Source organism: Lynx rufus, unplaced genomic scaffold (genome assembly GCF_022079265.1).
Source record: "Lynx rufus isolate CCGP_SWC_20201006 ecotype Redwood Valley unplaced genomic scaffold, mLynRuf1.p SCAF_11, whole genome shotgun sequence".
NCBI classification, from domain to species: domain Eukaryota; kingdom Metazoa; phylum Chordata; class Mammalia; order Carnivora; family Felidae; genus Lynx; species Lynx rufus.
In genome coordinates, this window is record NW_025814825.1 from 5,380,893 (window position 1) to 5,408,521 (window position 27,629).

Below are 27,629 nucleotides of genomic sequence, written 5' to 3' on the forward strand. Positions count from 1 at the left end.
TGCTGAAAACCGCTTCGCTCCCGCAGCAGCAGCACCGGCCGCGGCGGCAGCAGCAGCGGCTGCAGCTGCAGCAACAAGTCGGGTAAGTGGCCGCAGCTGGGCTTCTGCGCCTGCGGCCCGGCCCGCGGGGCGCGGCGGAGGGGGCCGGCGGAACCGTCCCGGGCTGGGGAGGGGGCCTGTCGCCTCCACGCGGCCGGGAGTTGGGCGCGCGGCCCCCACTTGCGGAAACTCGTGCGCGCATGTATCCACTCTGGCGCCTGGGGCCGGCCCGCGGCGGAGCGGGGGCGGGGGGAGCCGGGACCCTCCGTGCAGCGCCTTTGCCAGCTGCCCGGCTCAGGCAGAGGAAATTGGGGCTTTTCGGCCAACCCTGTGGACTGGGGTTCCCGCTGGGCCCTTGAAAGCAGGAGTACTCCCAGAGCGCGTGATAACCCGGTTCCCCATTCAGGGATGCCACCCCTTTCCCATTGCCACCTGGAATCCAGACTTCCCTTTCCTGGGCCTTTTGGGCCAGGCTGTGCATCCTGTGTCCACAAAACTGGTCGTTAAACAGCCAGGTGTAGCACAGGAAGAGGTTCCCCTCTCTAGGGGGCCAGAGGCTTATTAACCTGGAGGCTTTGCCTAGCTGGCTGGGGACCATTTGCGCCTCTGCTTTTGAGGAGGTTGAGGGCCCAATAACAACACTTTACAGTGTTGACCCTTAGCTGAGCTTCCTCTCTTGGGGGCCCAATGCTTGTTACATTTAAGCAGAAACCACTCCTGGAGGGAATATGTGTGCCCTGTTTGCAGAGTAGGGTTGCTACCAGTCATCTGTTGCTAGGGCTAAGATAATAAATTCCTTCAACGAAACAAGAACTCACTAAAGAGTTACGCTGATACCTGCATGGTTCAAACATTGGTCATCTCTAGAGGTTATCCTGTGAAAACAGGAAAACAGAGAAAAATCCATTGAGCGCATGCTATTTTTATAAAGGCTTGGCCACGGCCATGGCCCCACTTGGATCAAAACATAGCTTATATCTTGAGTTCCCAAATGTCAGTAAATCTGGAATATGGGGGACAATGATAACATTTTGGTTTATGTCATCACAACAATAACTAAAGGCGAAATCTCAGGTTGAAAAATTTCCAGCTCATTGTGTGCTTAATGCCACTACGTCTAGCTTGAGTGATATTTTTCCTATGCTTGAAGAAAGATCGCTGAACTTGCATTCTCAGGACAAATGTTGACAACTCATGTGAGTTTTCCTCACGTTTGGAATTCATGCTTATCAGGATTGTATCCATAAAATAGGGCACAGGTTTGCAGTTAGTGGTACTAAATTCAGGAGGGCAGGAAACTTGAATTCCACTTCTGGATCTGTCATTTACCATCTGGCTTTGAATTAATTACTTTACCTCCTTGCTTCAGTTTTCATATCTGCTAAAAGAGAATGTTACCCACCTTTTTTTTCCTTTTTTTTTTTTTTAATCCTGGGTGGGGTTGGCAAACTTTTTTTGTAAAGGTCAAGTAGTAATTTTGGCTTTACCAAAATAGTCTCTGTCTCAATGCCTCACTCACCTTTGTCTTTAGTGCAAAAGCAGCATTAGACAATACAGAAATGAGTGAATGTGGCTGGATTTGGCCCACGGATCACAGGTTTTTATTTTAATATAAGATACTATATGCAAAAGTAATTTGAAGCCAAAAGTTCCTGCCCTCATGGACATGGGTGGCAACAGGCATTTCAGTAGGCATTTTTTTAACAGACATGTAAACTACCTGTTTCATTTGGCCCTGCCCAGGACTTGAAGAGTAATGCAACAGAAGGCTTTTGAGGAAAGCAGATACCCCTGGCAGGAGTCCTTTGAGAATGTTGCTGTGTGCCTGCCATTCCGCTGTCCGAGGTGTGGAGACCATACCAGATTTAGAAGCCTGTCTTCGCTGAGGGCCCATCTGGAATTCAGTCACAGCTACCAGGAAAGAACCCTCTTGACAAAATGCAGCCTCTTTCCATCCCTCAAAGACACAGACCTAGTCACTTCCTCAGAACCCCTGAAACAGGGAAAATTGCAGAGCACTGGCAACGTGGTGAAGCAGAAACCGAGCTATGTTAACTTGTATAGCATTTCACATGAACACTCCAAGGACAGGAAGCCATTCGAGGTGGTGGCAGAGCGGCCAGTGTCCTACGTGCAGACCTACACCACGGTGGACCTGCGTGCGGACTCACTGGAGGGGCCACGGGCCAGTCCCGGCCTGCCCACCTCAGACACCAAGGCTGCTTTTGAGGCTCACGTCAGAGAAAAATTCAACCGGATGGTCGAGGCCGTGGACAGGACCATCGAGAAGAGAATCGATAAACTCACCAAAGAGTTGGCCCAGAAAACTGCCGAACTGCTGGAAGTTCGGGCAGCCTTTGTGCAGCTGACGCAGAAAAAGCAGGAGGTGCAGAGGCGGGAGCGGGCCCTGAACCGACAGGTGGATGTGGCCGTGGAGATGATTGCAGCGCTTAGGCAGCGCCTGACCGAGTCGGAGGAGGAACTGCTCAGGAAGGAAGAGTAAGTGGTGCTGTGCCATCGCTCTAGGCACCTCCCCCCAGCTTACAAGCACATCTGAGGCGAGGTTTGGTTTTTATTACTTGCAGGTACCTTGGCTGCATTTCTCACTGATACAGTTGAACTTGGGAGGCACAAGGCTTTTTGATAGTATATACCCTCTCTGTGTAGAGTCTGCAGCCCAGCAGCAGGAAAGTCAAAATACTTAGTTCTTTCTCGCCTTAGAAGCTACAGAACATTTTTAGCGAGAGCAGTAGCACTGTATCCATGGTGGGATCCAGCACCAGCTGGGGAGTGGGGGGGAGTTGAACGTGAAGGCAGAGAGGGGCCCTAGGGGAGCCAGTCCTCCTTGATAGGCTCCATGCAGTCGAGTCAGGAACAAGAGATGCTGTCTTACTCAATTGTAAAAATATGCTGTAAATACCAGTGGTTCTGGCTTCTTTGCCATTTTGGATTATCTGCTAGTGTTAATTAACTGAGAATCTATTTAATTATAGTTTTTATCTGGAAGAAGCAGATATTAGGAAACCCAGAGGAAACTTCCTGATACTACTGACTTCCGTGACTTAAGTTTGAGAATTTTCTTTTTGGAAAATGGTACGTGATACTAGGGTAGGTCAGGCCTGCTTGCAAAGCTTTGACAAGCTATTACTTTAAAAAACATCATACTTGGGAAAGCATTTCCTTATCATTAATTATGGCATTCACTCAAACTAGAAAAGCATACATAACAATGCAGTGTATTTCCCAAATGCGGAGTGTTGGATTTAAATTTAAATGGAGGTTCAGAATTCTTGGAATCAAAGGGCATACAAATTGGTACTCTAAGACAACCTAGAAGGAAAATTTCAAGTAATTTAGATTATATTATAGAGGTGGACTTAATTTCATACTCTCTTTGCCCACTGGCACTCTTCTATCATGCATTGCCTCTTAAAGTGTAGTAATTAAAGCTTCCTTCATTTGGCAAGAGGATAAGAAACCGTGTGTATTAAAGAGATCATCACCCGTTATCACTAAATGCCTACATTTGACCTACAGGGAAAGCCTGCTCTGATCAACTAGAAACTTTTTTAATTACAGAGTGAGGACAGATTTGAGTTAGCCACTGATTTATTTGCTTTTAGGGAAATGATCTCTAACAAAAAGTTTCTCTCTTGGCATGGGGAGTTTCCTGGTGGGAAGTTAGTGCCAATACCCATTATGGCCACCAGGGTGATTAATACTGCGTCACTGGAAAAATGGCAGATGGGTTCCCCTATGTGCAAAGAAAAGCTTAGAATTACATTTGTGGTATTTCTGTTTGACGAGCAGTGAATTTAAAAGGAAAACAAATTAATTGCACATATTTATTGTCATGTTTTATTTATTTATTACACAAGTCAAAATGAATGTGGGATTTGGGCCGATGGATGGCAGGGAGGATCAGATAGTTAGACCTAGGTTGTTGGCAAGGTTCTAACTTTTATTTTGGGTTGTGGGTTCAAGAGTGCTTTCTTATTAAAAATATGTGGTTAACTGACTTGGTGTAAAGTGGGCCATGCATGGATCAGTTGTAGTAATGTTAATCCAGTGTGGTCACCTGAGGACCAATTGAAAAAGTAATCCATACTTGTAAAAAAAAGATTTAACAGGGTGGAAATGCATGTACTAAAAGTCTCCCTCTTCTCCAAGTGTACCCTACTCCTTCCTCCAGAGACAGCCACTGTTTAGCTCCGTGAATGTCCTTCCAGACCTTTCCTGTGTACATACAGCCCTTTGTACTTTATATGCAGAGAGAATTATTTTCCCAAATGGAATCATGGCACATAGTGTTCTACCACTTATGTGTGGAGTTTGCTTTTAACATAGTATGTTGTAGGCATCTTTCATGCACTAAATATAGGATTATGTCATTCCTTTTGGCTATTGCATGGTATTCTGTGGTGTGGCTGCTTCATGGCTGATTTCATCAGTTTGCTATTAATGAATACATGGTTTTGTTCCATTTCCCTGGTATTAAAAATAATGCCTCCCTTAACATCCTTGTACATACATCTCTGTTCACATTTTTGTGAATATATTTGGAGATAAATTATGAATTGGTTTTTAGTAGGTCATTTTGGACTATCAGGAAAAAAAATAACATTAAAAAAAACTTTAAATGAAAATACAGTGCAACTGACTTACACTCTTAAACATAAAATCAACAAAGTCTTCATTTTTTTTAAGCTTTTATTTGGTCTGTCGTATCAGTTTCTGTATTCAGGCCTCAAATAATCACTCTTTCTGTACATAAAATAGCACTGAAAGGGTCTTGTTTCCAGAAAGGACACTGGAGCTCTTGGTCTGAGAGGGTGACTGTGGCCAGCCCCCTCGGAGTCCATAGTGTTCAGCCTCCCTGATGCCCACCCCTGCCCCCAAAATGGGGATGCAAGCCAGCTGCGCAGCTGCCATACCGCTGAAACTGCGTCAATTTGACTGGATTTGCCTGGCTAGGATGTGTGCCTTCCCTCCTCACCATCCCTCACAGAGCTGTGCCTTCCACCGGAGACGTGACCGTTTAGATATGAGAAGACCCTATTTGGCCGTGAACTAACCAGGAACTGCACTGCCCTGCTAACCCCCTCCGAATGAGCTCTCAAGACTCATTTGTGAGAGGAAGTAGGCGGTTACCATCCGATTCAAAATCGCCTTAAACTCTGGGGACCCTTCGAGACACAGATGGTGTTTTAAAAAAATGCAAACATCTACATGAGGCTCTCTTGCTAATGGATTTCACATGAGGCTCCTCTGCTTACGGATTTGTTCTCTCAACTTTAAAATCCTCTTTTTTTTTGAACTGAAATAAAAGACTCCAGGGCTGCTTCTGCCCTGCAGCCGTCTGCAGGCTGAACCCCTTGGACTGTGGAAGTCCTATGTACACTCGATGACAGAGGAGATTGTTTGAATAGGCAGCATCTTACACTCTAGTGCTGGTGAGTCTCATTACACGTCTGTAGAGAGGTATCTGTATGTTTCTGGAGTGCACATCCAAAAAGGTGTGCCTTGTCTTCACAAAGTCTCTGCCACTTTAAAAAGTCCTATTGAAACAGGTACTTACTTATTCAGGAGTATTCAGAGCTATAGGGTAGCACTGCCCGTAATCAGGTAAATCAATCCCAGCCAACCTTGCTGTAAGGTATCCCTTAACAAGAAAGGATAAACTTGGATACTAGCTGATTCGTGGCCGAGTTGGTTACCCAAAGTTTGGAGGACATCAGTGGAATAACAGTAATCCCAAGTTTTCTTGTACCTCCTTCTGCAGATAAGGCTGGAAAGTCCTAATTGAGTACCCGTGATGTGCCCAGTACTGTGCTAGGTATATATAGGGAATATGAAATTCATGCTCTTTTCCCCTGAGGGGCTAACACTCTTCATGGGAAGAGTAAAACGTATCTGTGAACATGTCCGTGTTCAGACCCAAGGTAGTTTGAACAAATGCTTAAATACAAGCCATGGTTTCAAGTTGATAAACCATTAGAGATAAACCATTTTATGTGGCAAGGCCACACTGGGGAATGAGGAGGAAGGCGAGTATTTGCATCGGTGGCCGGGGTGACCAGGGGAGATCGACATTGAAGGGAATAGCAGGGAGAAGGGAGACTATTGGAGATGGCCCCTGAGGAGATCATGTGATTTTGGAACTAGAAGGTACTCCTCGTCTCCTTCAAGGTAACGCTCTCATTTTATAGAGGCAGAATATAAGGACCAGCACCGTGGAATGACTCGCCCAAAAATTTAGTGGTGGAGCTGAAATTGAAACCAATATTCCCTGTGTCTCTGCTGAGTGCTTTTTTCCATTAATTCACTGTCTCAGCCAGACTTTTGAAAATGTGGTATTTGCCCAAAGCGTCAAGACTTATGTAATAATGAAGCTGGTCCATTTTGGAATGAGCTTGCTTCTTTGCTGTTTTGAGAGAGCCGCAATGGTGACATCATGTATTTTTCTGATGAGATTAAAGGAAATGTCAGCTGGCATCAAAGGTGGTGGGAAATAGGGAAATGCTAGCGTCATAAGTTTGGTTATGATATTAAACTTCTGGAGCACCAGCCCAGGGCTTTTAACTTGCCACAAGGGCTTTTAACTTGACTCTCTGGATGTCCGAGGCCAGTCCAAATGGAGCATGTGCCCCTGCCAGCCCTTGATTATGGTGAGGGGCCTCTTTGTAATTCTACCTAATTTCCATCCTACTCCCTTGCAAGTTACGATAGATATAATCTTTCCCTTCTTCCTTCATTATTTGCCCTGTTCTTGGCTGGGAGTTGGCCAGAAGACAAACCTTCCACTAAGTGCCTGCTGAATGCCAGGTGCTGTTCTAGGTCATACAGTAGTAAACCAAATGAGTCCAGTTTCTGCTTTCATGGCAGGAAGAGACCAGGAGGTAAAATTACACATTTTGATATGGTAAAAGAGGCATACAGGGGTAGCCTGAGCCAGGTAATGTGCATTTAGGTTTCTATCCAAATAGGTTTCTATCCCAAAGCTGGCTGTGGGATGCTGGCCTTTTAAAAGTAAGTTTGGGGGTGCCTGGGTGGCTCAGTCGGTTAAGCGTCCGACTTTGGCTCAGGTCATGATCTCACGGTTCGTGGGTTTGAGCCCCGTGTCGGGCTCTGTGCGGACAGCTCAGAGCTTGGAGCCTGCTTTGGATTCTGTGTCTCCCCCTCTCTCTGCTCCTCCCCCACTCATGCTCTATCTCTCTCTCTCTCTCAAAAATAAATAAACATTAAAAAAAAATTTAAAGGTAAGTTTGACTTGGTAACTTGCTTTGCACAGCTAAACCCGCTTGCCACTTAATTACAACATTCCTATTTTTGATCAGCTAAAGCAGTGAGTAGACAACTTGGTCTCCAGATGGATCCATTGCTAGGAAACAGGCCAGGAAAAATCATGTTACACGTAGGGTTCAGTGGGACAGGAAGGGGTCTGTTTGCTCCACATTTTAATGTGTTTAGATAAATGAGGTCCTCTCTTTCCAAGCTGTTTCCCATGAAGATTTACAAACTAATATAGGAAAAGCTAGATGTCAAACATGCCCTTTTATGGATGGTAAAATTTGGAGACCAAGGAAAATATTCAGTTTTTCTGTGTGTCTCATGTTAGTGCATCTTTTTTCTCTCTCTGGACTGAGGGGCTTAGAATGTAGTGTTGACCTACTTATTACCAATAAGAGTAATTTGACTTACTTAGATAGATCTTAATGAGAACTATATACCTTTTGGTTTAGTCAAAGAAGCCGAAAGAGAAAGATGAGGCAAAGGGTCACCAAAAGTAGGGATGACGTGACTTCAGACAGGCTGTGGGTGCAGATTCCACCCTGTGGGGGGCTCCATGGGGTACATTGGAGCCAACCCTGAGCTCCCAAGGTTGCAGCCAGGCTCCCAGCATTGGAAAGGGGTTGACTCCAGCTTCAGGATTTGCCTCGTGGCTGACATTACGGTCTGTCTGAAGTGCTCTGTGATCAATAGCTGGACTATTTTTAGCTAGAGGTATTTTTACCATTTCACATACCTCCAAAGAGGTTCATAAATCAGTAATGTAAAATGAAATTTAAATAACTTGGTAGGGCTTTGCCTTTGGGAGGAGAATATGATTTTAAAGTGTTGTTTAAGAATAGAAGAGAGGCATCAATTTTAGATCCCACCCTCAGCCTTGTGGGAGGTGCCTGTATTGTGGATTACTTTTTGGTTTTATGCCCCAGTACTTGTTTGGAAAAAGATAAAAAGAAACCTCAGGATCTTTTTGTCAGTTACAGAGTTTCAACTAGAGATGTAGTTTTACATTTTGTGCATTCAGCAGGAATTTTTTGCACCCGTATTGTGTGCTGGGCTCATGTTCGATACTGGGGTAGCACAGCGGAAGGGCAGGCAAGGTCCCTGACCTTACAGATCTCACAGTGGAATGGGACAAATGGCATGACTAACCCTCTCTGTAGTGTGCAGTGTGATAGGGGGCAGTGTTCTGCGGGAGAACACAGCAGGAGAACACAGCAGGTTACCTACCCCACACCTAGGCATGTGTGGGAAAGCTTCCTAACAGGAGAGCCCTGAGGTTAGAAGGCTCCTGAAGAGTGGGGACTAGGGAGACGCAGAGGAAGGGACCCCAGTGGAAGAACAGCATGTTCAGAAATAAGAATCTGGTTCACAGGCTGAATGAAGGGAGTTCCCTGGTGCTGGAGCAGAGAGGGAGGTGCTGTGCATTTATGAGGCCCAGGGGGAGCGTGAGGCTACAGGGTGGCCATGAAAGCTGGACACATAGGGAAATAACTATAAATTATAATACATGATGTGATCCGTGTGTTGCCTCTTATTAACAACGCATGGTTCAATGCCTATGTAAAATTGCAGTGAACACTGTGGTGCATTAATGCACATTTCCCTCTATTGCTACATCTGCTTCTGAGGTTTATTTTTGAGAGAGAGACAGAGCATGAGTGGGGGAAGGGCAGAGAAAGGGAGAGACACAGCATCTGCAGCAGGCTTCAGGCTTTGGGCTGTCAGCACAGAGCCCAATGCAGGGCTCGAACTCACAGACTGCAAGATCATGACCTGAGCCAAGTTGGACGCTTAACCAACTGAACCACCCAGGTGCCCTTCTTTACACCTGCTTCTAGAGTGGGTTTGTCACATGATAGTATATCTTTGATTTTTTTGAATTATTTTGCTTTTAACCCACCTCAGAAGTAACTGAGGGGTTCAATCTGTAAAAAAAAAAAATGAAATATTATCTGTGTCTCAGACCTTATGGCCACCCTGTAAATGAATGAGCACATGAGGGAACAAATAGTTTTTCTAAATAAAGCTTTGATAGCACTGAAAGGGCTTTTTCACTCATTGCCTCTTTGTTTCTGAATCTCAGGATACTGACAGATTTCTTAGCTCTGTGAATCATTCTGCAGTAAGCTTCAGGCCAGTTTCTTATCCCGTGCTGATACTTTTTCCTTTAGTATCAAATAGTGATTTAAATCAGCGTATTTTCTGCTGAAGCCTAAAATCTTGTATCCTATCATATTTAACTTTTTTTGAGAGAGAGAGAGAGCGCACACAGACATGCATGTGTGAGCAGGAGAAGAGCAGGGGGAGAGAGAATCCAAACAGGCTCCCTGCTGCTAGCTCAGAGTCCAGTGGGGAGCTCAATCCCATAAACCGTGAGATCATGACCTAAGACGAAACCAGAGTGGGACGCTCAACAAACTGAGACACCCAGGTGCCCTATATTTAACTTTTTAAAAAATATGTATATGAGAAGCCAGCAATGGGCCTGTAAGTGGCCTAGAGTCTGCTAGTTTCCCTGAAGCTGGTTTGTATCCACATCTTGACTGGATTTCACTCAGGTTTGCCTTTATCTTCTCTCCCATCTGGCCTTCCAGCCTTCTCACTGTTCTAAGTCACAGGGTTTAAGAACCTAAAATAAAACCACACAAGTCTCTTCTTCTCTCTGATGGCATCGTATTATTCTTTTTCTTGGTTATTCCGCTCAGCTTTGTAATTACATATTTATTTCAGTATTTGTTTGCTTCTCCCAGGGCACCTGGGTGGCTCAATCAGTTAAGCTTTTGACTTCGGCTCAGGTCATGATCTCATGGTTTATGAGTTCAAGCCCCATGTTGGGCTCTGTGCTAATAGCTGAAGCTAATCTGCTTCAGATTTTGTGTCTCCCTTTCTCTCTGCCCCTCCCCTGCTCGTGCTCTCTCTTTCTCAAAAATAAATACACATAAAAAAAAATTTATAATGTTTGCTTCTCCCGCCATATCAAGGGTTAGTATACCACCAGCCTGACCCAGCCTGCTAGCTGTTTTTGAGGAACTTGTGAGCTAAGAATTTTTAATTTGAAAAAAATTGAAAAGAAATAGAATAATTCATGACATATGGAAATTATATGAAATTCAAACTTCGGTGTCTAAAAATAAAGTTTTATTGTTATACAGTCTTTATGTATTTTTTGTGCTAGGTGGAGTTGAGTAATTGTGACAGAGACCATATGGGCTGCAGAACGTAAACTATTTACTCCCTGGTCCTTTGCAGAAAAATGGGCTGACTCCTGGGTTAGGCAGTAAGCTTTGTGAAGATAGTCATGGGTTCATGAGTGCCTCACCACTAAGCCCAGTACGTGTTAACATTCAATAAATGCTTGTTGAATTACTGAATAGTGAAATAAATAAGTGTATGGTCTGTGACTACATCTTACTAGTGTTCTAGCCCTCGTTGCCCACGCTCACCCAAGTTCTGAGGTTCAGGATCACATGTACAAAGCCTGACAGCACTTCTCAAACTTTTTGACACAACTTCTCCTTATACTGCTAAAAAAAAATATCTGAGGGGCGCCTGGGTGGCGCAGTCGGTTAAGCGTCCGACTTCAGCCAGGTCACGATCTCGCGGTCCGTGAGTTCGAGCCCCGCGTCGGGCTCTGGGCTGATGGCTCAGAGCCTGGAGCCTGTTTCCGATTCTGTGTCTCCCTCTCTCTCTGCCCCTCCCCCGTTCATGCTCTGTCTCTCTCTGTCTCAAAAATAAATAAACGTTTAAAAAAAAAAAAAAAAAAAAAAAAAATATCTGAGGACCTTCAAAAGTTTTTGTTTGTGTGAGTTTTATCTATCAATATTTCCTTTATTAGAACTTAAAACTTACAAATTTAAAAAGACTTATTATTTAAAAGTAGCAATAAAAAAACCCATTACTGGTTAACATAAATAACATATTTCTATGAAAAACAACTATTTTCAAAAACAATTTGGCAAAGAGAGCAGCTTGGCTTTATGAGTTTTGCAAATATTTTTAATATCTGGCTTAAATAGAAGGCAGCTGGACCTTGTTCCGTATGCATTTAGTCTGTTGCAAATTTGTTGTTTGGTTGGAGTAGATAAAGGAAATCCATCCTCTTGTGTGTCTGTAGTAAGAAGAGGGAGGGGTACTTTAACAGCTTTTTCAGAGAACAGAGGATATTCTGCTTCGATACTGTGCCATAAGTCAACAATTGGTAGTTTCTTCAAGAATACTTGAGATATGGAACCTGTACTCATATTAGTGCATATTTTGTTCTCCCTTACATTGAAATCCATTGGTCTTCCTTGCACTTTGAATGGATATTTTACTGTTTGGGGTATAATTATTTTTAAAAAAAATTAGTATTTTTATTTGTTTTTGAGACAGAGAGAGACAGAGTATGACCAGGGGAGGGGCAGAGAGAGAGCGAGACACAGAATCCGAAGCAGGCTCCAGGCTCTGAGCCTGACGCAGGGCTCGAACTCACAGAGGGCGAGATCATGACCTGAGCCAAAGTCAGACGCTTAACTGACTGAGCCACCCAGGCGCCCCTGGGGTATAATTATTAAAGAGACTACAAACGCAATATAGTTAAGCCTCTTCCTTTTTCATTCAGGAAATTCCCAAGATTCCTTGGGGAAATATGAGGTGTTTCTGGATATTGTAATCCAGATTGAACAGGATGTGAAAGGGGAATCTGAACTTGTGCACACATGCTATACCATAATTAGCCACTGGGTTTTGTTGCTGTTTCTATCTAAAACAGACACCCAAACATATTCTTGGTATGAGGAACTTTTCCAGCCACTGTCTTGTATAACCTCTGATTTAAAATTAAATCATCAGACTTGTTTTAACTGTCTTTTCTTTTTCTTTGTTTTTCTTTTTTTTAGTTGATGTGAAACATTTATAAACTGAAATTAAGTTAGTATTGGTGCCAGGTTGGTTGAAAAATACAAAGGGTGTTAACTTCTCAGCTTCAGGGCACAAGGTAATTGGGTGAGGGAGAGGTTAGAAAAAGATGCTTCTCTTTTACAACGTAACATAACACTCCAGGATCAGCTAGGAGCATTAATGTTAGTTTGCAGGAGTTTTAAATAGAACCAGTAGCAAAACATTACGTGATTTAAAAATACAGCTACAGTCATAAACTATATTGCACTTAGATTTGTTTTCTTGCTTTTGGGATGTTAATCCTATGGGATTAAGCTGTCAAATATTGCTGTTTTACATTTTAAGCTTTACAGTCTGAGAGCCCCAAAATAGTAAATATGCATAGAAAAAAAAGACTAGAAAAAATATACAAGGATATTGATAGCAGTTACCTCTGGGTGTTGGGATTATGGGTCATTTTTTGTTTCTTCCTTGTCCTTTTAAAATATTCATTACAACAAATATATATTGAACATTATGTTGCATGTATTATATTGAATGATGGGCTTAGAACAGAGAACGAAAAAGCTGATTCGCCCCTTGCTGAGTTAGATCTTCTAATAGGTCAACTTTTATGTTTCCCATAATAAATGTAAAATATTTCTGTAATGAGATAGATATAGTAAATATTATAAACCAAAATGAATTGAAAAAGAATTCACTGGCTCATTCTCTGTGTTTTTCTTTTGGATGGTGGAGAGGGTTGTGGGTTTTGGTTGCTTTCCCTAAAAGTACAGTTTGGAGACTTGTGTCATGATTCAGGTATCCTAAATATCACCTATGAAGTATCTACAGTGGGTTTGACTCTGAACGAATGGGCACCTTAATGTTAGAAACAGGAAGGAACAGACGTTTCCTGGGCTGTGTTTTCTAGCCATACTTTTGCGCTCCATCTCAGCCATTCCTAGGAGCCGTGATGGATACAGCATGTAGCATGCTGGATGCAGCACCTGAATGGACCTTCCGTTATTTTGCTGCTAGTTAGGGTTACTTAAGAGGCAGATCAAAGCTGAATGAGCCATGGTAGAGCTTGAAAATTGGCTTGTGTCTGTGGTCTGAACAGCTTGGAAAGTGCACATCTTCCGTTCAGGCCTCATACAGAAACATCTGGAAATAAACTTGAAACTTGATGATGGAAGAAAACTCCTTTCCAAAAGGACTCATTTCTTTTATGTGAATATTTCTTAGCTACTGAAAGATAATAGAATTATCGTGGGATTGGGGTTTATATTTGATCCTGGATGGGAAACAAGAAAAAAGGGGGCTACTATAATAAGCAATTCTTTGATGCATCATGTTAGAATCTGTCTCGTTTCTATTTTTATAAGTATATAATTTCCAAGGTTTTACAGAGACATTTGACTCTGTAGGAAATGTCAGAAAAGTTTCAGTATGACCAAGTGTGACATATTTGTGAGAAAAAAAATCACAACTAATTGTAAAAGTGAGTCACTGACTAGTTGTACAGAATAAAGGAGCTGGAAACCACTACCAAGCTCTTTTGTAAAGATCTTCTACAAAACTTCCTGGGCCAGACCTACCTGAAGTTCTACTCTCAAGAAATTATGGCACTGAGTGGAAAGTATAGAGAAGACAATGAATTTCATCAACTGTCTAGAGCAGCTGCATGAGGTTAGATTTTTTATTTATTTATTTATTTTGAGAGCAGAAAGAGAGGGAGAGAGAGAATCCCAAGCAGGGCTCCAACTAATGAACAGATCATGACCTGAGCAGAAATCAAGACTCAGACCCTGAACGGACTGAGCCACCCAGGCATCCTGAGGTTAGATCCTTTTTAGTGGGATTTCTTAATCTAAAATGAAAGAGGCTGGGAGGATGTTGATCAGTCTTTAGAATCTTGGTTCTGCATAAGTTGAACATGGCCAGAAAAATGAGGGGGCACTCCTTGAAGGTCGAGAGAGATTCTGAAGACCTATAAAGGAAATACTATATCCAACAGGTAGTAAAATTATAGAAATTCATTGCCTCTCGTGGGCGTGGCAGGGCATACAAAGGGAAAGGCTGAAAGGATCTTCATAATTTCTCACTAAGTAAGGCAAATTGGATGGAGTTGTGATAATAAGCACCTGTTGGTCGTGTGTGTGTGTGTGTGTGTGTGTGTGTGTGTGTGTGTGTATTTGTAGAGTTGCTCATGAGAATGGCTACCAAATTGTTACATTGTTTCAGAATAATGGGGTTTCTTTTACATTTCTGATGTGTTTGAGTTTGTATAAAAAACTGATTTATTATAAATCAAAAAAAGTATGGTTTTTATACATGCATTGGAAATAAGAAGATACAAAGTAGTAATAAGGTTATTAAAATTTTTCTTTGGATGGAACTAGAGTATATTATGCTAAGTGAAATTCATCAGAGAAAGACAAATATCACATGACTTCACTTATATGTGGAATGTAAGATACAAAACAGATGAACATAAGGGAAGGGAAGCAAAAATAATATAAAAACAGGGAGGGGGACAAAACATAAGAAACTCTTAAATACAGAGAACAAACTGAGGGTTGCTGGAGAGATTGTGGGTGGCAGGAGGGGCTAAATGGGCAAGGGGCATTATTAAGGAGGACACTTGTCGGGATGAGCACTGGGTATTATATGTAGGGGATAAATCACTGGAATCTACTCCTGAAATCATGATTGCACGATATGCTAACTAACTTGAATGTAAATTAAAAAAAATTTTTTTCTGGATTTGTGAATCACAGTTATGTGGATAACGGAATGTTGTTTTAGGTATTTTCCTCAGCTTTTTAGGGAAGGGCACCCTGCACATTGATTGTCCTGTGTCCTCTAAAATAGCTTTCCCAGCGGTCCTTGCATCTGCCTGGGGATGGCATGTCTTGGATTGTTTCACTTTTAGCTGAAACACACAGTTGGTACAAGGTGACTCATCTTATACACTGAAGTGCTCAGCCTGGCCTTTTGTTTCCTCTCTGTACTCTTTTCTCCCCCCAACAGCTAGACTTTTAAAATGTAAGTCAGAACATTTCTCAAAAGCATCCAGTGGCTTCTGATGTCATTTATAAGAAAATCAAGCATCCTCATGGTGGCCCCTACTTTGCCTGTCCTCCCCCTTCCTCCCTGTGCTCCAGCCACACAGGCCTCCTTGCTGTACCTCAGTCCTGTCTGCATGTTTCCACCCAAGGCCTGGCTTGCTGTCCCTGGATATCTGCCTGTCTTATTCCTTGCTTCCTTCAGGTATCTGTCCAAATGTATCCCCATCCAGGTCGTCCCTGACTCTGCTTTCTAAAATCTCACTCACACTCTCCCTCTCTCTGTTACTTTCTGTCCCTTTGCGTCCAGTGTCCCTGTTTTCTCCCTAGCACTTACCACCACCTGACATATGTATTGATTTGTATATTTTATAATGACTGTCTCTTTCTACTAAAATGTAATCTCTGAACGTAACCACGGAAATGTAGCATTATCTCTTGTCATGGCCGTGAGCATACTGCCAAGGGCAGTACCTGACACATAGTAAGCACTCAATAAATATGTGCTGAGTGAATGAATTCCTGTCTCATTTCTCCGCTCTGTGTTCTGACATTTTTGCCTTGCAGAGAAGTTGTTACATTCAACCATTTCCTGGAAGCAGCAGCTGAGAAGGAGGTTCAAGGGAAAGCTCGGCTCCAGGACTTTATTGAGAATCTGCTGCAACGGGTAGAAGTGGCAGAAAAGCAGTTAGAGTACTACCAAAGCCAGCAGGCCGCTGGCCTCTGCCGGGACATCGGTGAGCACATGGTAAGTCACACAGGTCCAGTCACCAAGCTGTGGTCCTTGGATATGGCCAGACTGGGTCCAGGACAGAGGAAGAGGGAGCTGGGGAGTGACTTACAGGAACCTTCTAGGCGTCATTTGAAAGCCCTGCACCAGCCATGCCTGTGTTACGAAGTGACACCAGGGGATCCAAGACGAGATCCGGGATGCACAGTTGTCTTCAGCCTGCGACTCCGCACCGAGATAAACAGGCAGGAATAGTTTTATATTATAGAGTAACAGAGTTGGAAGTGTCCAAGCAGGTCATCGGTGTCAACCTGGGCGATCAAGTAGATTGGAAAGTATTGTCCCATTTTGGAGCTCTTCAAGAGAATCTTAAGAAAGCTTTGGCCTTTTTAAGTAACAGTGGGATCTAGCCACGTACCTCTTTTTTCTTTAACAGGAAGGACGGCACCTTCCGATAGTCTCTATAGTTGAAACATTCTTTAAGTAGATTTTGAAAAGGTCTTAGAAAATTTCACAAGTGACAGTTCTATAATAGATTTCTGCATACAAGTTTACGTATCGTTTCAGGGACTTAAGAGACCCCCAGAGCCCAGATGAGAACCGTGCATACGGCTGAAGGTCCAGATTCTCCTCAGGGGCTTGATCAAGATTCTCTGGTCTCTTTGGGGGTGGGAGGAGATACAACACCCGTGCTCCAGATGAGGGAGATGGTTGGGCAGATTTGCCCTCCAAACAGTTTTTTTTTTTCTTATAAGCAACAAAAGCCAAAGAAAGGATTTTTGAAACCCCAGAGTGGTTTACTTATACTATTTTCATGATCTATTCAACCTTATTTATGCTTATCCCCTTCCCAAAAGATTTAAAAATGATTCTTCACTTCCCCACACGTGGGTGGACTGTCCATGTCAGGAGAAGAAAAATAGGAAACATTTATGCTAACCAGAATGTTGGAAAAATTGCTATTGGCTGATTAAAAAGTTTAGTTTGAGCATTCTGGAAGCCAAGAGTAAAAGGAAACATGTTAAATTAAAAAAGAAGGAATGAGATGAAAAGCAGGTGGAAAAAGAAGGCAAGAGGGAGAGACAGACAACAGGAGAAAAAGGGAGAGAGGAAGGAAGAAGTGAAGAAACCTTCTGCCGTCTTACTGTAATGTACACTCAGCCTTAGAGCAGTGAAACAATGGGGGCTCTAGAAGTTTCCGGTCAGGAACAAAAATAGACTGGAAAGAAGGAAGTTTGTTACTTCTGTGAGATTTCAGTTACTGTAATCAAAGCAGTTGCAGCCATGTGCCTGTTTATTATTTTCCTGTTGGTGTCTGTGGTCTGAGAGGGAGCCTGTACTTCCCTCCTCTGTAGAGTCCAGTCATAACTCATTGTGGCTGGAAGGACACACTGAACCCTTTCCTGCCTTTTTCCCATCCTGCCCTCTATCGGGAGGGAGTGCAGCATGAGGTCACGGAGCTCACATGTGAGGTGAAAAGGCCTAGCTTCCAGATCATTAGCTCCCCTCTCCTGACTAAACGAGACCATTTGTCTTCCTGGACCTGTAATTCTTCTATAAAATGAAGCAGTTGGGGGTGCCTGGGTGGCTCAGTCAGTTAAGTGTCCAACTTTGGCTCAGGTCATGATCTCATAGTTCATGGGTTCGAACCCCATGTTGGGCTCTGTGCTGACAGCTCAGAGCCTTTTGCCTGCTTCAGATTCTGTGTCTTCCTCACTCTCTGCCTCTCCTCCGCTCACATCTGTGTCTATCTGTCTCTGTCTCTCTCAAAAATAAATAAACATTAAAAAAGTTAATAACAAACTAAACTAAAATGAAGCAGTTGGACTAGATGCTCGCTAGGGTCTTGCGCCTCTTAAATTCTCTGATTATCACCTGACATTGGTGGTTAAGAATTCTAAAATAAAAGTGTAGCATTAACAGCTTGACTATTTAGGCTTATAATTAACCCAGAGCTAAGAAATGTGTAAAATTTTACTATACTAAGCCAAGAGAATCTTAAAGAAAGAGAGAAAACAATGGAAGGCAAGGAGGAAGAGAGGAAACCGAATAGTTCTCTCTCTTACTTATATTTCTGTGCTCACTTTCCTCTGCTTATTTTTCCACTTTGAAAACTAAACATCTTTTCAAAGGCATTGCTAGTCATTAGTTTCATCACAGTGGCACCACATAGTCACAAGTTGGACAGCATCTCCGCGGCTCTAGTCAGCTATGTATATATGAAGTTATGTGCGTGTGTGCCTGCCTGTACACACACAACACACACGTATGACACATAAATACGTAGATCTACAGGCACACGTTTGTATGCATATAAATATATATACAAACACAGCAGGAACTTGATACATAGTTGTGTTTATGCCTTCTGTGTCCTAAACATGGCATGATCTGCCTTCATCAGACTTGATCTACCTAAGGAAGAATTGACTAATGGAAAGAAAGTAAAATGCAGTTAAGATGATAGTGGGGAAGATAGAAGTGAGCACTGACTGTGAGTAGGACATGGTCAGGCCACAGTGAGGTGGACTGTGGGACTCCCGTGGGGAGGACACATCGCCCTGAGAAGACCAAGAATGAGGTGCTTTGTTTCTGAAAGGACTGAGTACTTTCCCTGTTTTCATGGAAGTCCTCTCAACTCTGCGTTGGACCATCATGCACCGCATCACAGTTCAGTCTTCGGTCCTTCAGACCGTTTCTCCCTTTTCCTTTGATCTATGTCATCTTAACACTATACATGCACCTATGAAATTAGGAACAGTGTCTTTGATGTAAGGCGCATGCTAAGTCTGGCCTCCCAGGGTTCCTGTGGTTGTTGTACACACACAGAAGAACTTGGATGCTTTTGGCAGGAAAAGCTCTGAATCATAGCTTTATTGACTTACTTGGCCCACCTTAGTGAAGGTACAAAGCACTGACCAGCCCAGGCTTCTGGAGCCTCAGCCCCACCCAGGAGAGCTCCTTGCCCCAGTGCACCCTGGGAGGGAGCAGAACATTCTGACCCATTCCCTCCACACCTCAGCTCATGACAGCCTGGCATGCCACCCCAGTTAGTGCCTTTTCTGAAATAATGTTTTCAGCCTCTGTGTTTTCCCCTTAATTCCCTTGAGCATTTGTGTTCCTTTTTCACCTGGCTGATTTCTAAAAATGTAACATGCTTACTCAGATCCTTTGTCTTTATGCTCTGAAAAATGCTGTTGAATTAGACCTAAAGTGACCTAATATCCCATCTGCCAAAAACACACACAGAACTGCCCAAATGGAAGGTCATGAAACAGCTTGGATAATCTTATTTTAAGTGTTGCATTTATTTCCAGTAGGTTGCTAAATTAGGACTAGCCGCCATCCATTTAATACATGTTTATTGGGGACACAGCTCTTTCTGGGTGCTGAGGAAACTGGGTGAATGAGGTAGGTGAGGTTCCTGCTCTCGTGAGGAAGGCGACGGCATCGAAACAAGTAAACATGCAACAAAGATGGTTTCCTGCGGTGACAGCCCCTTTAAAGGAAAAAGTAAGATGATGTGTCTGAGTGGTCCTTACGGTCAGGAACAGCCCTGCACGGGAGGCCACATTTAGACTGTGACCTGAATAACCAGAGGAAGGCAGCTCTGTGCACACTGGGAAGTGGCTTAGAAGGGAACAAGTTTGGCATGTTTGCGTGAGAAGAGTTGAAGTCAGAGATTCAAGAAGGATCCAGATCATGCCAGGGTTTCTGGGTCACATAAGGAGTTTGGACCCATTCTAGAACAGAGAGAAGCCGTTGATTGGACAGTTGTGAGCAGGAGGTGAGCTGTTTTAGCACAGTCGCTCTGGCTGCGGGGTGGGGGAACAGATAGGTGCAGGACTGGGAGACAGGTTAGAAGGCTGTTGTGTGGCAGATGGTAGCTTGGTGAGAGCAGAGATGGAGAGAAATGGCAGGTATGGGGTGTATCGTGGGAATAGAATTGACCAAACCAGTTGGCCTTGCTGAAGGATTACTTTTTTAGCAGGTGAGGGAAAGGGAGGAATCAAGAATGAATCTAACGTTTTGGCCCGAACAGTTCAGTTTGCAGTGCTGCTATTTACACCAAGCGGAGGTTGGAGGAGAGCTGGGTGTCCAGTTTCTCTAACCCAAAACAACGTGAGACACCATGTTTGAGTTTTAGAAGTACATAGATTGGCTCTCAGTACAAATTTATTTATATTTTTCCAACCTGGAGCCTTCCTTAAGGACTCTCTCGATCCCCATCCCCAAACTCGCCTCTTCCTAAACAAAAAGAAGGCAAAATAGTTGGACGGGGAGAAAACAGAGACAGTGAGGTGGGTTAAGGAGGAAGAGCGTTTCTGTCTGCCTGCGGCTGTACGGCCAGAAAGAACAGTGGCCTCTTGTGTTCACAGGGAGGAGAGCATGTGAAGTTCTGTGGGGACTGTGATAACGGCCCTGCCTCCACCCGAGGCCCCATGATCTATAGGATCACTGGAGAAATTCCAGCCCAGCTATGGATTCCACGTAACTTCTGTGTACAAACTGCACACTTTTACACAAACACATACTCTTTGAGAAGGCTGAGCCAAGTGAAGTCTTGTTTGGACTTGGAATGTGCTCACGTGGGTTTGAAGCCCAGCTCTAACACTGGTAAAGATTGAGGCTTCAAACCAGCTGCATCACTTTTTGGCCTTGTTTTCTACATCTGTGAAAGGGGGATGCCAGTGCTTGTCTCATAAGGTTGTTTTGAGGGTTAATTGTGGTTATGTAGTCCGTATTTTATCCAGTGGGTGATGTACTGACATGCACAAGTTACGGTACCTGTACATATGCGTATATGTGAGGCTTATGGCTCATCGGCACCCACACTTGTGCATTTCCCTTTATGTAATATACAGTAAATTCTTTTAATTTCCTGAGGTCCCAGCAGGGTCCATCAGTGACATTCATAGGCACCAAGGTTTTGGTTCTTAAAACGTTTTGGAAGTCAGGGACCTCTTTGAACATTTGATAACATTGTTCGCCTTTTCCTCAGGGAGGGAAGTATGTATGTGTATGTAAACACACACACACACAGTTTTACATAAAATCCCAGAGTATTACATATACATATACAACATATCATCAAACTATATGCTTACATACATAGATATAGTAAAGTGAAAAAAATTTGTTATGCCTTAAGAATAATTTTAAAAAGTAGGAGGCACTTTATTTATTTTAAAGTTTATTTTTTGAGAGAGACCGAGACAGCGTGAGTAGGGGAGGGGCAGAGAGCGAGAGAGAGAATCCCAAGCAGGCTTTGCACTGCCAGTGCACAGAGCCTGATGCAGAGACTGAACCCACAAATCTGTGAGATCGTGACCTGAGCTGAAATTGAGTCAGATGCCTAACCCATTGAGCCACCCAGGTGCCCCAAAGTAGGTGCCAATTTAGAGGAAGAAAAACCCTACACGTTTTTGTTTGTTTTTACGGTTTACGCATATACTAATGTCTATCCAAGGAGCCGGGCTGAGAAGCCCTTACTGGTGGCTGTGGGGCCACGGCTCATACTGCTGCGGTTCCCAGAAGCTGCCAGCCTGGTGTTTGCCTGAGCCGTCTGTCCTGTCTTCTTTGTATATTGCAGAACCTCACGACCCTCATGCAGGCAAGGTGCCTTTTTCTGTACACATTGATTGATCTCGTGTTGAATCCAGCCAGTGTGAGCAGGGTCAACCATAAAGCTTACTTTTGACTGAATCAGAAGGCAGATGCCAAGAATCCCATCTTGCCCTGCTGGGCACATGACCCTCAAAGGTTTAAGAAAGCTGCTTTCTGGGGTGCTGGGTGGCTGTTGGTTAAGCATCGAACTTCAGCTCAGGTCATGATCTTGCAGCTCGTGGGTTCGAGCTGTGCATCAGGCTCTGTGCTGACAACTCAGAGCCTGAAACTGCTTCAGATTCTGTGCCTCCTTCTCTCTATGCCCCTCCCTTGCTCATGCTCTCTCTCTCTCTCTCTCAAAAGTAAATAAACATTTTTTTTTAAATTAAAGAAAAAGCTGCTTTCTGATTTGCTTCTGACTAAAGCTCAAGCTGCAAACAGATGACCCAGGGTAGTGCCCCTGCTATGCTGAACTTAGTTTCTCTGATTATTTGAATACAGTAGGGACTCGTGTGTTGGCCATACTGGGCCCCAACACCAAGATGGCCCTTACTACATATTTTCTTTGTCCTCCTCTTCTTGTGTTTGTCTGCCTGCTGATATGACACCACTACTTTGAGTGAAGGCTACCCCAGGGAGATCAGGAATTGAAGGTTGGGAATACGCTGGGTTTGCCTCTAAAGTGGATGGTGACATCTGGATCACAAAATGATAGTTATCAATTTGTTTGGCAAATGATATTTGAGCCCAACCACAAAAGTGCATATTTTATGGGCAGTGGAAAATAATCTCAGTGATAGATGGCCTCAGGGACAGTTGTGGAGTTGGTCTTCATATGCTCTCACTTTAGAAATGATGTATTTTAGGCAATAAACATTTTATGCCAATTTTCCCTTTAGTTGATACACTGTGACCAACCACAGCTGTGGTAAATTAGCTGCACATGCAGCCTGAATTAATCAGGAAATAATGGCATATCATTCTAGTTTTATAAAACATGTTTCTTCAAATGTTGCTGTATTAGAGGGCTCTTCAACGTTTTGAAATTTCTTAGATCTACTGATAATGGCTTCTTGGAAATCTCAGAACCGGGAGCACAGAGGCTCCCAGAGTCAGCTGAGGCTGAACACGAGACGAGACGTTCTCGTTCAGTGCTGGGATAGCAGGTGCCATGGGCCGTGTTACCCATAGCAGTTACTGGCTTCCTTAATGGGAACAATTTCTTAAAAATAGAAGCGAGAAAGATTTTTAAAGTCAGTTCCAACGTTCAAGCAAAGTAATGTTTCTTCTTATTTGTTTTCCTTCAGCTTACAGATATCTCCTCAAATAGGAAACCCAAATGCCTGTATGTATACCTTTTTATACTTGGGCCATTTGATAATGTTTGCATAATGTATTTTCCTGTTACGTTTTATATGGTGTCTATATTATAAGTGAACTTGGAAGTCTTAAGTGAAAATGTACCTGCCCGTGTGCCTAATTTTGTAAATTGTGGATATGATTTTTAACGATGCTGATAGCCTTATAGCAAATGCCATAAGGCAGTATGATAGTATTACTGGAGTACTTTTACAGTATTTTGTAGTGTAACTTTCTCTTATTGAAGTACAGTTATAGTCATAATAGCTCTACAGAGCTATTAATGTGTGTGTGCTACATTAGATATCTATAATATAAACAGATGTGTAAATTTATACTATGATTCGTATACTTTGTAATTGCTATGCTACTACTATATACAGTCACTTAAAGAGTCCAGGGCTATGGATTCTGGTCCCAACTTTTCCAGAGATCAGCTGTGTATGTTGTATCCTAGATAGTCACTTAAATTTTCTATGTCTCAGTCTTATTACTGGTGAATAGAGCTAGCAAGATCTCCCTGGGAATTTGACATCATGAGGTCGTTTCGTGAAGGCCACAGGAATTTTTGAAGGAAAAATACCAATTTATATTTGACTTAACTGGTGGCATTAACTGCCACTCTAGCATGCAGGAGTGATTGTGCCAGGGATGGGTTTTTTCTTTAAAGGTTCTAAACAAAATCTTTCTTTCTGCTCATTTCCCTCTGTGCGACCATCTGTAGAAGTCGAGGGCACCCACATTCTGTGTGTAACCACGCTGATCTCAAGATCCATTTTCATCCAAAGGGAAGGAGCTACCTGAAAAAAGCCAAGGATGACAGAGCCAGCATGCAGCCCGCTAAGTCCATTCACGAACAGGCTGAGTCCCCACGAGAACTCTGCAGACCATCGAAGAAAGGGGAGCCTCTGGGGTTTTGCCGAAAAGGCAACATCAGGCCCAAGGTGGCCAAAAAAAAGCCCACAGCAATTGTGAACATCATCTGAAAGGGGGGTGGCCCTGGACCACCATTGCTGGACTTTGTGGAATGTTGTTCTAGGGGACAACAATAATGCCCTTTTGGATACATCCCATAGTAAGACACATTGGGAAAAAGAAGGGCATAACACATTTATTTTGTGTCCATACAAGCACCTGGATTAACCAGAATTTGACAAACGGGAATCTCGGGGAACCAGAGTTTTATTATAAGCCCCTTTTAGAAGCAAGAGGCAGATTACAGAAAGAATTGAAAAAAAAAAAAATGAAAGCAGTTTTATTCCAAAATGTTAGTAAAAGCTCCAACTTGTAAAATAATTAGACCACTCTCCAGTAATTTCTGTACCTGGGGTTCTGTGCAGGGGTGATTAAACCTAGGACCCAAGGCCACACAAACCAAGTATTCTGGTTAATCAAGATTTCAGTGTTTGGGTTGCTTCAGGGACTCGTTCAGTTAGACTTCAGTTCTCATTCCTACTTTGTTCGATTCAGGTTTGTTGTTTCTATGGAAGCATGTTTATTCAGATTTGGGGGAGCCTCTGCTTTCTTCTTTGGCTGCGTATTCTGCACCCTAAGACCAAGCCACAGCCTCTGTCTTCATAGCCGTTATTATTGCCTGTGGTTGGGGCCGAAAAGCCGATTAAAACCGTAAAACCCTTTGATCAGCATCCGTCACCAGTTCAGGGTCTGAAGGTTGGAATGCCAGCAGATGGCACGTGTAGTGCATTGAGAGCCAGCCTGGGACACTGTTGATGTTACTCAGCCTTTCCCGAGACCTATTTCCCTGGTCGTGTGGGCAGCCTCCGTGAGCTGCAGGCGTGACTTGTCTCCTTGCTGGCCTCACTCTTCACCTCCTGCTGCCTCTGTGCCCTTTGATGACTAAATATACGTCCTTACCTTTCAACCAGGTATTGGAAGTGTTCACTGAACACTGCTTTTTAAAGTAGTTTCTGAAACAAACAGTGCACATGGGATCCACAGTCTGAGACTGTCCCTCTTCCCTCCCTAAAATAGCCTTTGTTTCCACAAGGAACCATCTGTTAAGAACCTTCTGCTTTATGATTTCCCTCAAGAATGAATTTCCATGTTCCTTTTTTTTTTTTTTTTTTAACGTTAACAATATCATCAGGTCTTCTGCAGAGTTTACAAGTGCTGACATCCTTCTGGAAGAAAAGAGTAGTTATGTCCACAAATATATACATATATATATATATATAAAACAAAATATGTCAAGTATATTAATAATTTATTTTTAAATACTCATGCAAAAGGTGTGTGTTTGTGGTAGGTGGTTTTTAAACTATATACATTAGTTCATGTAAGTTGAATTCTCTTCTTTTAAAAATTAAAATTGTAACCTAATTAACATTAGTAGAATGATTGTTATTACAATAAGCATCAGATTAGCAATGCATTAAAAATAGGTATAAAGCAGTTACTTAAAATTCCAATAAATTGAAAAGTGTAACTTATCATTATACAAACATTTTGAACCTATCATAGTGAAAATGTTGATTTTTGAACCTTCACTTTGACATCTGGCTCACGGGGGTGGGCCATTTGTATGATATACAGGCAACTATCAAGTGGGGAAAAAACATTGCTGTGAAGTGAATATCACTGTTTAGGCTAACACTGTAAAAATTGTAATGTTATAATTATTGTTTATTTGGAGAATTAATCTCCTCCAAAGTTATTTATTATTGGTGTTTATACCATGATTGCACTCTAGCCTTTTACATACTAAAAAACTGACTTGTTGTATTGCATGCCCTTTGTCCCGTAACACGTGTGTGCAATGACAACAACTTGTTTTTAAAGGTAGTATAGCCAGATTTGGTTTTGTTTATTTAATGTGACCTACATTTTCGATTTTTATTTAATATGCCTAGAGGGCATGGCAGCGCTCTTTGACAGTGGTACTCTGTGATCTCCAGAAAGCACCATAATGTCATATCTACTGTATGTACATTACATAAGACAGATGATTTTAAGATTTATTATATTAAAAAATTCTTTTTAATTCCAACTAAATTCTGACCTTCATACAATGAAATGCATTATAGATGTTGTGCTTCCTTAGAGACATAAATTTGCTGTTGAAACATGGGAGCTGGCTCACTCCAAGGGATATTCCACCTACATACCATGGCCCAAGCCATGTACTGTGTCCAGCTGGGGTCTTATTTTTAAATATATATATTTTTTGTCCACATGGGCAGTCAACCTGCGAGTTGATTTTTGAAGAAATTACCAAAGTTTCTGGGAAAACATGTTCAAGGTTAAACTGAAGAATGGATCTAATTTTTATGATTTGTTTTGTAAGGAAGAAATTTTTCTTTGAACTAGTCTTTCATTCTTTCTTCCCAAAGTTATGGATTCTCAAATGCTAAATTCAGGTTGCTTAGACACTGTTTTCCAGTATTCTGCAGGGTAGATCAGTTGTATGTAAGTTGGAATGTTCTTTTCCCAGAATTGATAAGAAAAAGTTTTTAGATTATGAAATATTATAATAATAAAGCTATATTTATGACTAATGTGTTGGTACGTTTTGTCTAGTTGAAATGTTTCTGGGGAGCCAAGTGTACTGGTCCATTAACAGTGAACAAAATAGTTTTTAGTGAATAAACTGTTCACTGCACATATAATCACCATGATCTTGTACCTATAAGCTTTCTTAAAAACTAAGCTTGATTGTTTTTGTTGATCACAATGCCTATATCAAAAAGTTCTTTTTACATATGTTCGCACTGAGAAGGCCTCACTAAAAGCCCATTTGGTACTTTTCTCCCGTCTTCCTCCACACTATGAGTAATTTTCCTACACTCTATTTTTAAACTTGGCAACTCTTAGCAAAAACCATGAACAGATTTCACAGTGTATATCCCAGCTTATATAGGCTATACATCTCAGTCATCGCAAGACCCAAGAGCGATTACAATAGATAACAGAGAGAAGTACTGTATATCATTGGGAGATTACTCAGCCATTTGGTCTTTTAAGAACCATGGAATTAGGAAAATCGAGAGGGTGCCATTTGTTTAGGAGTTGTTAGAGCTTTTAGGAGATGACCTTAGTCTGTTCTTCTACTTATTCGTGTTAAGGTTGATGGATTCACCAGGTCATAATGTTCTTGAAAAATAACGGTGACATTCTCCATGATCTCTGGGCAGGAGAAAACATAAATAAATCCCAGTGTCTCGATTCTGCTTAGGCTGGATCCTTGAAAAGTGAATTCCAGAGATGGCGTACATGGAGGGATAAGCACAAACCTTGGAACCATTTCAAAATTTAAGTGATGGAGAGCTTTAGATTGTAGGATTATTTTTTGTGGATTTAAGGTGGTGAATCTTTTTTTTTATTCTTTTCTGTCCATGTTCTGTATCAATAAAATGGACACATCTGAAAAGTTCATTTAAGAACGGGATCTTTAATCTGTAGCACTATAATGTGTTTACTCTGCATTTGTAGCCATTATTCTAAGATATTTCAAGCCGTTCCAAAAATGAGTTTTTCTCTTAGAGGAACCTCACATAGAGGCGGGCCTGGCTCTCCTACCCACACTGTAAGGGGACACTGGTAAAGTTTGTATATGTAAGGATAGGTGTGTGGGAGGGTGAAGGAGAGCTTTTGGTACCCATGATTGCTATCCCAGAATATCTGAAGTGCTGTCACATGCAAGAATGCTTCTTTTGTGT

The 27,629-nt window shown here is 42.4% G+C and overlaps 1 protein-coding gene across 1 annotated transcript; it reads left to right on the plus strand.

The window, feature by feature from the left end:
* Window positions 1–26,458, plus strand: ZNF365 (zinc finger protein 365). The gene is made up of 5 exons (XM_047072826.1): window positions 1–82; window positions 1,783–2,538; window positions 15,825–16,005; window positions 22,902–22,939; window positions 23,678–26,458. Exons 2-5 carry the CDS (start codon window positions 1,796–1,798, stop codon window positions 23,937–23,939), a joined length of 1,224 nt encoding a protein of 407 aa, XP_046928782.1. The 5' UTR covers window positions 1–82; window positions 1,783–1,795; the 3' UTR covers window positions 23,940–26,458.
* Window positions 26,459–27,629: the final 1,171 nt, after the last annotated feature.